Source organism: Gopherus evgoodei, chromosome 12 (genome assembly GCF_007399415.2).
Source record: "Gopherus evgoodei ecotype Sinaloan lineage chromosome 12, rGopEvg1_v1.p, whole genome shotgun sequence".
In the NCBI taxonomy this organism is placed as follows: Eukaryota; Metazoa; Chordata; order Testudines; family Testudinidae; genus Gopherus; species Gopherus evgoodei.
The window spans coordinates 1,407,430-1,419,959 of record NC_044333.1 but is presented as its reverse complement, the minus strand read 5'-3'; the positions used below and the strand labels follow the sequence as shown (position 1 = coordinate 1,419,959).

Here is a 12,530-nt window from a genome sequence, read left to right as displayed (position 1 = left end):
ATAATAATGATCGGGGAGGAAGGAGAACTGCAGAAAGCAGAAAACAGAATATGAATTCTATGAAGCGTTGTCCTGTCTGACAGTGGAAATGAAGTGAGAGGAATTACTGGCATTTCAGAACTCAGTGAGGTGAAACCAGCACAAACCTCCCAAACTGGCAGCTATGGGTGCCTCCTCTTGGGGTACTGCCACATCCTCCTCCTCAGTGGAGCTGCTGCTGTCAGAGTCACTCAACTCCAACGTTTCATCTGAGCTGTGACCACTGTTGCCAGCCGGAAGATGCAAAGTCTCCAGTGGTGGAAATGCTGCTGTTGTTGACCCTTGAGTCCTGCTGACTGTGAAATAACTATCCAGTGGTGTCCTGGACCTGAAAAGCAAGGAGTAAAAGCTGCAGTATTTCTTCATATTAATTATTGCAGGTAAAATGTACAGGGGAAAATTAGATCCTCATTTGTTTGCCACAACCCCGAGCCTCTGTCTGCGGACATAAGGGATACAACCAAGCTGACCACGAAATGTCTCACTCAGAACAGCACCAATCCCCAAGCAAGGCAGTGAATTAACAACTCTAAGAAGCATACTCAGCGTGCAGCTGTGACAGTGCTTCACTGCTTAGGTCTAGAAAATGCAGATGCCTGATCCGCCTCTAAGTAGAAGGAATACTGTTTTTCCAGGGATGGAAAGGGGAAAACAAGATGCGGTGCACTTGACCCTGTTTGTGTCATCATCTAGCTCTTATTAGCAGATCTTAGAGTGCTTTACAAAGGTGGTCAGTATCATTACCCCCATTTTACAAATGGGGAAAACAAGGCACCGAGGGATGAAGTGACGCTCAAGGTGGGAAGTATGGTACACGAGTTATTACCCAGCAGAGCCATCGCATCTGATTTCTCACCACTAGACTTTGCTTTTTTTGATTTACCAAATGAATTCATCATCTGGTCCCCAGATACAGTCACGGTATTTAGAAACAAATTGGTTGCTTATATCAGACTCCCATTCCTTAAATTAGTTTATGCCCCACACAAAAACCCGTTTTTTCTTTAATCAGCTTTGCAAGATTGTGCCATGGCAAAAATATGTACCAAACTACTTTACAATAACGAAGAAAGCTTGTGCTATTTTACTTGCCAATCCAACAACAACAAAATTGTTCTTCAGTTGCAAGTAGAATTTTGCAAGACTGCTTAATGGCCCAATGGCCTGTGTATGTGGAAGCGAACTCCACCTACAGGAGAGCCCAGGGCAGACTGTACAGCTGTGTTTAGTCACTTGGGGCAAGATCAATGGCCAAACTTCCACTGACTTGAACAGAGCCAGGATTTAACCCACAGTGTTTAGAGTGGATCTGCACAGCCAAAATGTGAAGAGAGTTAAACATGGAAGTCTCTGCTGATGGGTCCCCCCGAAGCTAAGGCACAGGTGGCACTCAGCATAGAATTAAGCTTTAAACTTTTTCAAATTTGTTTTTTTGCTCACAAATCTTACTGTTTGCTGATGGGGACACTGAATACTGTGGAAAACTGTGCTTTACAAGCATGAAGTTATGTCTGTAAGCATTTCTGGAACACTTATCACTACAGTATCTGAACAATGAGTGAAGAGTCTTGCCAAAAAGCATGATTCCCAGAAGAGAGTCTAAAAAGCAGATGAGAAGAATCATACTACTACCTACTAGGGTTACTGAAAACTTGGGACGCACAGAATTTGGCCTAGCTCATGCAGGTGGGCTGGACTGGGCTTTCTAGAGTTCAGCATAACATAGGAAGCCCAACAGATTATAAAGATCATTAGGTTGGGGGAAAGTTCAGACTTGACTCCTTTTCAGTTTTACCTGGTACTGATTGTCCTCTGGGATCCACCACCTCTTTGTCGCCAGCGAGTTCTCCTCGTTGGTGGCTGTCGTGTGATCTGTTGTACAGCCTGTAGTTGAAACAGCTCCAATACCCCATGCAGCCTTTGCAGCCCATCCAGGCTAGGGGCAGCATTCAACTGGGAGTCAGACTCAGCAACTGTCACTGCTTCATCAGCACCAGAGACCACAATGACTTCTTCGTCAGCAGGAGGAACCACAATGCCTTCTGCCTCGTCACTAGGCACTGGAGAGTTGGATGGCAGTGACACTAGAGCATGACCAGAGGCCTCTGAGGGAAATGCCTCATGATGCTCCACAGAATAAGTAACTGCTGGCTGGAGATCCACTTCCATTTCTTCCTGTGCCATTTCTGAGAAAGGCATGGGATGGAGCAAACAAAGATATAGGATTAGTGCAAACACTTGTACACAAGTCCATACTTCAAGTAAATTACAGACACATGTCAGCATAAAGACCCCTGCTGCCTGCAATATCCTTTAGGATTAAGATCCAGTGCTTCTTAGAGACCATTTCTGTGGCAGCTGAGATGATTTGAGAATTCCAGTTTAACAGTCCTTGGATTTATATATCAGTTGGCTGAGGGCTTGACAAAAGCATTTTCAGAGTCCTTGACTCTAGAAGTCTCTAACCCAACCGAGCCTGAGTTTTCTAGTCCCGCGGACACATTGCAAGGCCTGTCTATTCAAGTTCGCCTTTTGATGGGAGTAGGTGAGTTGGGGAGTTCTGCTTTGCTAGCTAATATGTATTCACAGATTACTTTTTGTATTTTGGGGTAGAGATTTTGGAAGATGCTATGCATTTAAATTCCTCCTCCACCTCCAAAAAAGAGAGAGCTACATCAGTCTACAGCGCTTAACTAACAAACAACAATATATGGCACCTCGTACCTTTAATCTATGATCTCAAAGGATCTTGTATCTGAGCATCTCAATGTGATCATCATCACAGAAATGCCTGAAAATATTAATAGAGAACTACACACATGTAGCAGAGGACTCAATGTTTATTTAAAAGCAAAAAACAAAACAAAACAAACCTATCCCAAAAATGGAGTTTCCTAGTAAATGAATGAAATTCAGTTAAGAGAACAAGTTCACCATGAATCTTACCTGGCTGCGCCATATATTGTGCATATACCACCTCATGTTCACTAGAATTGTATAAGCCTAAGTAGTATACTCTAACAATACCCCAGTCATGACACTGTTGATATTATCAGCCCTTTATATGACATATGTAGGTACATACTCAGACAGAGTGAATTTCATTGCAAAATTTCATATAAATCAATGCAGGGTTTTTGGAAGACAGGAATGTTAGTTAAAAACAATCATATATTAGAAACTCAAGAAATTCAGATTTCTGACTGCCTCTCAAGAACGAGCACACAGACTACTTTAACTCTGTTCCCATAGCTATGTTTTTTTAAAAAAATAAATAAAGGAACTCAAGAGGGGTGAGGGAATATCTTTCATTAGACCAACTTCCGATGGTGAGAGAGACAAGTTTTTGAGCTTACACAGAGGGTTAGGGTTTTGATTTAGTTGGGGTTGGTCCTGCTTTGAGCAGGGGGTTGGACTAGATGATCTCCTGAGGTCCCTTCCAACCCTAATCTTCTTGCCCACAAAAACTAGAATGCCTTAGTCACAATGTGGTAATGTTAATTATGGATTTCTTCATGGTCATAGAGAGCACAAACAAAAGAATTTTACAAATTCCTGGTTAGACAAATAACATACTTAAGACAATTTATTAAGGGCCTCAATTCTGCAGGATACTGAGGGCACTCTGCACCTTTCTGGAGGTACTCAGAACCTCTCTGATCACGCTCAGTGATCCCAGATGTCAGCCAATTACCCAAATATCATTAGACAGCTCTTTACACACTACATACATGCTACCCAGAATCATGAAATTAAAGTACTTACAGGGAGAAAGCAAAGATTAGCACCGGGACAGCATAGCACGCTTTGTTTTACACAAATCTCTCTCATATGAACTAGAAGATCAATGCTCTATGTTGCACATTTGAGATACTCTCCATGCACAGAAGAGAAGATGGGAGGCTGGTATTTCTACAAAGGATAGAAAGATATGGCAGTCTGGGTCTTTGTTTGAGAAGTGCAACATTGCATGTCCTGTGTTTCTTATGGCTTGTTTGTTTTAATACTAAGGTTCTCGAAAGGTAATATGCATTAAATCTACATATATATGCCTGAAACCTTAACTTATCCAACAAAAAACTTTACCTTTAAAGTTAATTCAACTGAATTAAACAGTCTCAATTTATAAAAGTGTATGTAGATGAATAGGCTGGAATCCTCTTCTCTATGATATAATTTCAGCTATATAATACTGATGATTCCATTTTAGAATAAAGGAATCTATAGTGAAATTCAAACAATATTTTAAACAAGTTGTCTTAGAGGGAAAATATAAAACTTTTTGTTAGATCAGGCATATCCTTTATGATCTTTGTTATTTTCTTTAAAGCTATTCAAACACTGCCTCAATAGAACTTTGAAACACTCAGTGTTGTAAATATTCTAAAGTCCTCTTCAATAAGAGGAAGTTACCATCTTGACCAATGGAGAAGAGTTACTGTGTTAAAATACAAATTCTGTGGCCTTTGCGGTATCCTACAAAACATGACTAGATTAGACCACCAACCTAGAAATGAATTTCATCTCAAAGTTAAGACTATCAACCTGCTGTGAAGAGCCTGTACAATGTAAACACAGAAGTCCTGGCAGAGCTAATGCCGTGTCACTTCAAAAGTCATTACTATTACAGAATCTGATGGTAGCTAAGTAACTGCATGTAAGAACAGGGAGACGGAATACAAAATAGGGAAAATTCCCTCCATCTTCCACTGATCATGATATGTAATTTTAGCTACCTTTAGAAAGCGATAATGGAGCACCACACATTAGTTGTTTATCATCTGTCCAATGGCTATTTCAGTGCAATCAGCTAGCACTGAAATAGTTCAATAAAGTTACTTTGGCACTGTGACCTTGCACTCCATGTTTTACGGAAATATGCTAATGAGCATGAATATAATGTAAGTGGAATAGGCTTCGTGCAAAAGGTCTCTTGTAATGTATCATTACAAAGCTTATAATCTACTGAGTGCGTTCATCCTATTTGTATGTATGTCTCATTCTTGTATCTAAAGCTAGAAATATGAAGTATTACTCTAAAGTCCTATTGTAACTTTGCAAAGTGTCAGCCATTAATAATGGTTTGGAATCTTGATGGCTCCCATTAACCAGGACAACTGGCTGTAAATGGCTCTGTTTACCCTCAAACTTTCCTGACAGGCTAACCCTGAGGCCATGGCTACACTGGCACTTTACAGTGCTGCAACTTTCATGCTCCGGGGTGTGAAAACACACACCCCTGAGCGCTGCAAGATACAGCGCTGTAAAGCCTCAGGGTATGTCTACATCTACAATTTTGTAGCGCTGGTTGTTACAGCTGTATTAGTACAGCTGTATAGGGCCAGCGCTGCAGAGTGGCCACACTTACAGCAACCAGCGCTGCAAGTGGTGTTAGATGTGGCCACACTGCAGCGCTGTTGGGCGGCTTCAAGGGGGGTTCGGGGAACGCGAGAGCAAACCGCGGGAAAGCAGGTCTCCTTCCCCGGTTTTGCTCCAGTGTTCCCTGAACCCCCGTGCAAGCAGGTCTCCTTCCCAGCGGTTTGCTCTCGCATTCCCCGAATCCCCGAGCAAGCAGATCTCCTTCCCCGCGGTTTGCTCTCGCGTTCCCCGAACCCCCCTGCAAACGGCGGGGAAGGAGACCTGCTTGCTCGGGGGTGCGGGGAAGGAGACCTGCTTGCACGGGGGTGCGGGGAACGCGAGAGCAAACCGGGGAAGGAGACCTGCTTCCCCGCGGTTTGCTCTCGCGTTCCCCGAACCCCCGAGCAAGCAGATCTCCTTCCCCGCGGTTTGCTCTCGCGTTCCCCGAACCCCCGAGCAAGCAGATCTCCTTCCCCGCGGTTTGCTCTCGCGTTCCCCGAACCTCCCTGCAAACGGTGGGGAAGGAGACCTGCTTGCTCGGGGGTGCGGGGAAGGAGACCTGCTTGCACGGGGGTTCGGGGAACGCGAGAGCAAACCGGGGAAGGAGACCTGCTTCCCCGCGGTTTGCTCTCGCGTTCCCCGAACCCCCGAGCAAGCAGATCTCCTTCCCCGCGGTTTGCTCTCGCGTTCCCCGAACCTCCCTGCAAACGGCGGGGAAGGAGACCTGCTTGCTCGGGGGTGCGGGGAAGGAGACCTGCTTGCACGGGGGTTCGGGGAACGCGAGAGCAAACCGGGGAAGGAGACCTGCTTCCCCGCGGTTTGCTCTCGCGTTCCCCGAACCCCCGAGCAAGCAGATCTCCTTCCCCGCGGTTTGCTCTCGCGTTCCCCGAACCCCCCTGCAAACCGCGGGGAAGGAGACCTGCTTGCTCGGGGGTTCGGGGAACGCGAGAGCAAACCGGGGAAGGAGACCTGCTTCCCCGCGGTTTGCTCTCGCGTTCCCCGAACCCCCCTGCAAACCGCGGGGAAGGAGACCTGCTTGCTCGGGGAACGCGAGAGCAAACCGGGGAAGGAGACCTGCTTCCCCGCGGTTTGCTCTCGCGTTCCCCGAACCCCCCCTGCAAACCGCGGGGAAGGAGACCCGCTTGGGGGGGGGGGGGGAATTCGGAGAACACCGGAGCAAACCGCGGGGAAGGATACCTGCTTGATTACCAGAGAAGCTTCCTCAGGTATGCTGGGATGCCTGCTTATTCCACGGAGGTCAAGAAAAGCGCTGGTAAGTGTCTACACTTGATTACCAGCGCTGGATCACCAGCGCTGGATCCTCTACACCCGAGACAAAATGGGAGTACGGCCAGCGCTGCAAACAGGGAGTTGCAGCGCTGGTGATGCCCTGCAGATGTGTACACCTCCTAAGTTGCAGCGCTGTAACCCCCTCACCAGCGCTGCAACTTTGTGATGTAGACAAGCCCTCAGTGTAATCAGTGCTGCAGCGCTGGGAGCGCGGCTCCCAGCACTGCAAGCTACACCCGTAAGGGATGTGGTTTACGTGCAGCGCTGGGAGAGCTCTCTCCCAGTGCTGGCGCTCCGACTACACTCACACTTGGCAGCGCTTTGAAATTTCAAGTGTAGCCATACCTTAAAAGAATGGAGAATGAGGTCTTACAGTGACATGTAACCATGTCACCTGGTACTGAAATCCATCTTAAACCTGGTGCTTTTCCATTTAGAAGGAGGGGTGGGAACCCAGAGAGGGACAAAGGATTCCCGTCTTGTGGAAAATATATTTAAGGGGGTGGAACAGGACAAAGGGGGCTGCAGTCATGAGAAATCCCCTAGTTACCACCTGAGCTGGAACTAACAAGAACTGAACCAAGGGAAAGGATTGTGCCCAGACTAAGGAGGAGTCTAGTCTGTGAAAAAAGCATATTGGAACATCTCTGAGGGTGAGATTTACCTGTATTCAGTTTCTTAATGTATTAGGCTTAGACTTGCGTGTTTTTGCTTTATTTTACACGGTGACTTACTTTATTCTATTACTTTAAACCACTTAAATCCTATTTTTTATTCTTAATAAAATCACTTTTGTTTATTATTGAACCCAGAGTAAGTGATTAATACCTGGGGGAGCAAAGAAGCTGTGCATCTTTATCAGTGTTATAGAGGGTAGACAATTTATGAGTTTACACTGTATAAGCTTTATACAGGGTAAACGGATTTATTTGGGGTTTGGATCCTGTTGGTAACTGGGTGTCTCGGTGCTGGAGGCATGAATACTTGCTGAGTGGTTTTCAGTTAAAGACTGCAGCTTTGGGGATGTGGTTCAGACCCTGGGTCTGTGTTGCAGCAGGCTAGCGTGTCTGGCTCAACAAGACAGGGAAAACAGGCTCAAAGGTAGTTTCAGCACATCAGGTTACAGTCCCAAGGGAGGTCTCTGTGACCGACCCCATCACAGGCACCTCAACAATTACCTTAAAAATCTGATTTGATGCAATAGCAAAACTAGTTTCTACACTCACTTTCAGCTCTAGAGTGAATACAGTCTTATCTACACAATTCTGTACGGCTTTACCTATACCCTTCTTTAAGCTGCAATAATTAAAGCAGTACAAACACTGTCTGCAGACAAGCCTTAAGATCCACATCATATAGGCACTCCAATAGTAGTGACAGGGTATTGGCTGTTCCCTCAAAGTGGGAAATTAGCCAACAGTGGCTACTTACATGAGTAACTGATGGGTTCTAAACAGCCCTAAGGGGGATAGATAAGCTGAATGCTTTCTTACAAGTAGGGTTTTTATTATTTATTCATATTGTGAGAGCCCAGTCACCCATTCTATTAAACATTGTACACACATAATTAAAAGGTAGTCCCTGCCCCAAAGAGCTTATAGTCTGAACATATTACAAGGGACAAGTAGAAAGGGTTGCGTTCAATCCTTGAGGGGGACATTTAGGGATCTGGAGAAAAATCTGTTCAGGTATTGGTCCTGCTTTGAGCAGGGGGTTAGACTAGATGACCTCCTGAGGTCCCTTCCAACCCTGATATTCTGTGATTCTAAGATATGGGAATGGATAAGATATAATAAGCATCAGTAGCAGCCTGACTGCTGTCCAGCCACTGTTAACGGTTTTTCACGCATCAGCAGAGATGAAGTTTAAGGAGGGATCTGAAGGAAGATAATGTGATGGTTATTTATATTGCAGTAGTGTTTAGAGGCCGCTGCTGAGATTACAGCTCCATTGTGCAAGACACCGTAGAGACACATTATGGCAGTCTCACCTCAAGAGCCTGATGTCTAAACAGGCAAGAGAGACAAATGCTGGGAGACCAGATCATCATTAGAATAACCTTCCTACAGAAGGGAACTGAGACAGCATGATCACAAGACTTGCCCAAGATCATAAAGGGAGCCTGCAGAAGACAGGATTTAAACCACGTGAGTCCCAGTCCAACACTACAGTCAAACCACCCCCCTTTGCTTCCGAGGGAGCTCCTCCCCCCACACAAAGGGTAGCATGGGAGAAGGTGGCTGGCAGGGGTGGCAGAGCAGGAGGCGATGGAGATCGCGTTAGGGTCAGCAGGAAGCGTGGTGCCACCCTGCAGGGCTTTACTCCAGCCCAGAGCAGGATTGCTGGTTACGGTTATTTGCGCTGCAGCAGCGCCTCGGAGTCCCAGCCAGGCCGGGACCCAGGGCGCTGGACAGACCCCGACAGCTCTCACAGGCTCCTGCTAAAACCGCACCGGCCAGCAGAGGGCGAGCAGCCGCGGCACCGTCGGGTCACAGCCAGGTCCCCAGCACCCGGGATCTGGGGGCCGCAGGGCCCGCTGCCCGAGGCGCCTGGTCCGCCAGCAGGCGCCTCGCACAGCCCGCTGCGCGGCGACGGGCCCGCGGGCCTTACTGGCCGGCCTCGCGCCCCTCGGGAGCGGGGCCGGCCCGGGGTCCAGGGAAGAACCCAGGTGTCCGGGGAACCCGCGGGACATACTGCTCCGGCTCAGGGCCGGGCCCCGGGGGGGAAGGGGGGGGCACTCACCTGCGGCCGCGGGAGGGGGACGGGTCGAGTTACCAACCGCCCCTAGAGAGGCGCTATGGCCTCCCGCTCAGCTCAAGCTCCCCGCCGGCGCCGGATACCCACCCCGCGGCCTCATTGGGTGACTACCTTCCTCCCTGACGAAAACCCTACTTCTATTGGGCGGGGTAACATTACGTTGCCGGCTGTTACTGGACACGTTAGCTGCCAGTTTAGCCAGAGGGAAGGGAGAAGACTCAGGCGCTCCATTTTTATTGGCCGGTTGTCTGTCAATCAGCCGGAGGGTGGAACTCCGCCTGTGCCCCTTTGTGACTAGATGATCGGCCTGTCGATCAGAGGAAAAGCCTTATGTAGCACCTTTTGACTGGAGGAACGAACTGCCTGTCAATCAAAAGGGCGGGGAACGGAGCAAGTTCGAATGTTGTTGGAGGTAGAAAAGGCGCCGGGGAGGGGCAGCCAAACCCCCACCCTAGTCCCGCCCCCAGGCCAAGAGAAGGTAGCGATTTGTCGCTAGCACCAACGTACGACGTTAACCGCCTAGAGAGAGCGTCTCCCAGCATGCAGCGCGCCGCGCAGCGCTCAACGGCCCGGAGGGGGTGGTAACTCCCAGCATGCAGCGCGCCGCGCAGCACCCAACGGCCCGGAGGGGGTGGTAACTCCCAGCATGCAGCGCGCCGCGCAGCGCTCAACGGCCCGGAGGGGGTGGTAACTCCCAGCATGCACTGCTCCCGCGCGGGAGCGGCCAACGGCCCGGAGGGGGTGGTAACTCCCAGCATGCAGCGCGCCGCGCAGCGCTCAACGGCCCGGAGGGGGTGGTAACTCCCAGCATGCACTGCTCCCGCGCGGGAGCGGCCAATGGCCCGCGGCTTATCCGCCGAAAGCAACCCCGCCCCGCCCGAGCAGCCCCTGGGGGCCGCGGCTTGAGGCGGCACTAACCCGTCCGCGCCCGCTGGCGCCAGCCGCCCCTGGCGGTCAGTGAGCGCTGCCCGGTTCGGGGGGGCAGTGACTCCGCCGCCGGCCCGGGCGGGGCAGTGGTGGTAGGAAAGGGGTAAAGGCGCTTGTCTGAGCGGTCCCGTGACGTGGAGCTGCTCGCGTGCGGCTGGACTGGCAGGCGCGTTCTCCGAGCCAGGTCCCGTTCTAGCGTCTCCCTGTGCTGGTTCATGCCTTGGGCTCTCTTTCGGGCGGGTAGCTGCAGCCGGCCCATTCCCAGCGCGGCCGCCGTGAGCGGAACGGGCCGCTGTGCTTTGGGAGCTCGCCGGTCTGAGTGTTAGGCCTGAGTAAAGCTAGTGCGGACAGAACCAGGTATCCCCACCTGACCGGAGCTCTGTGGGAAACACTGAGAGGCAGCAGCCTGTCTCACAAAGAGCTGGGAAAAGGAGATAAGGGAGGGGCTGCATTCCTGGCAGAGTACCAGCTGTGCTGTGCTAGGAACAGTTCCTTTGACACCTTCACTCCCTGGTTCTGTTCTCTGTCTGCTCTTAACTCCCCGACATTCCTAACGTCTGGTGCTTGTTAAGATATTATTAATCACCTAATGCTGTAAAACAGGGGAATAGGCGTGCGTGTATACTAAAGGTGTCTAGTTTCTGCTAAGATGAAAGGAAGAAGCTGGTTCTCTCCGGAGACGAGCTGCTCTCTATTGTTGTGTGCACCCTTCAATAAAGAGCTTTTCATCGGACCTTGCTGGTGTTGCCTGTCTCTCTCACGGTTAGACAACGAACCTCGCTGTCTGGATTCAAGTCCCCGACATCATGATGATGATGAAGGGGTTTTGCTGTGTTTGTTTCAATCAAACTTAAAAATGTCACTTGTTCTAAACTCTCACCTCAATTGTTACAACTTGGGGAGAATACCTTACTTTCTAAAGTGGTTTGAGACCTATGGATATAAAGCTGAATGGAGAAGCTAATTATTTATTGAGAGGCCTGTAACACACAATTGTGGCTTTTCCAAATATTAAAGTGCCAGTTTTTCTTAGGTAAAATTAAGGCACAACTCTTTCTTTGTTGGAGCCATCCTATTGCAAGGTCAGCCTCATCAGGGAGAGTCGGTAAGGTGGTATTTGGCAAGGGACTCCCAAGTTGAGAGAAACAACCAGGAGTCCAGTGGCACCTTAAAGACTAACAGATTTATTTGGGCATAAGCTTTCATGGGTTAAAAAATCTCACCTCTTCAGATGCATGTTAGTCTCTAAGGTGCCACCAGACTCCTTGTTTTTGTGGCTACAGACGAACGTGTTGTGGAAAAATTCACCCACCCATCATTTTGATCAGAGACTCAGTCTGAGGCCCGTTTATTGACAAACACACCGGTCAGAACTGCTCCCCTGATATTAAGCATGCAGCAGCTTTTAAAGCTTCAAACCTCAAACAAATTACACACAGTTAAGTAATAAGTGACCATATTAGGAATCAAATTACACACACTTGAGTAATGGTGACCTTATCAGGAGAAAGAGTTAGGATCTTTTGGTACTTTCCAGCCATCTGTGGCAACCTTGCCTAGGATGGGTGCAATGTGAATAGAGGGTTTTTTGGTGGTTTTCAATGCTGTTACAATCTTGCCTTTTATGGAGTGCTTATTACACAATTGTCTTTTTATGAGGTCCTATCATAACTTTAGTCCCAGATTTGGACCTTAGCGTCCAAAATATGGGGGTTAGCATGAAAACCTCCAAGCTTAGTTACCATCTTGGACCTCGTACTTGCTGCCACCATCCAAAAAATTAGAGTGTTTTGGGGCACTCTGGTCCCCCTGAAAAACCTTCCCTGGGGACCCCAAGACCCAAATCCCTTGAGTCTCACAACAAAGGGAAATAATCCTTTTTCCCTTCCCCCCTCCAGGTGCTCCTGGAGAGATACACAGACACAAGCTCTGTGAATCCAGAGTGACTCCCCCTCTCCGTTCCCAGTCCTGGAAACAAAAGCACTTTCCTCTTCACCCAGAGGGAATGCAAAATCAGGCTAGCAAATCCAACACACACAGATCTCCCCCTGATTTCTTCCTCCCACCAATTCCCTGGTGAGTACAGACTCAATTTCCCTGAAATTTCCCAGTAAAGAAAACTTTAACAGGTTTTAAAAAGAAAGAAAAATACATACAAA

At 48.6% G+C, this 12,530-nt stretch overlaps 1 protein-coding gene across 5 annotated transcripts in view; it reads right to left on the bottom strand.

Annotated features, from left to right (window-relative positions):
- Positions 1 to 9,556, bottom strand: part of RFWD3 (ring finger and WD repeat domain 3) — a 63,411-nt gene extending 53,855 nt beyond the window's left edge. For 2 of the 5 annotated variants that reach the window (XM_030581513.1, XM_030581518.1), the window contains exons 1-4: positions 9,430 to 9,556; positions 3,805 to 3,951; positions 1,835 to 2,225; positions 147 to 367 (exon numbers count right to left, since the gene is read on the bottom strand). In XM_030581513.1, coding sequence (XP_030437373.1) covers positions 147 to 367; positions 1,835 to 2,223 — 610 coding nt within the window. In that variant the 5' untranslated portion in view covers positions 2,224 to 2,225; positions 3,805 to 3,951; positions 9,430 to 9,556. Of the gene's footprint in view, positions 1 to 146; positions 368 to 1,834; positions 2,226 to 3,804; positions 3,952 to 8,677; positions 8,810 to 9,429 lie in introns of all 5 variants that reach the window. The other 3 variants (XM_030581514.1, XM_030581516.1, XM_030581515.1) reach the window with 3 other exon arrangements.
- Positions 9,557 to 12,530: the final 2,974 nt, after the last annotated feature.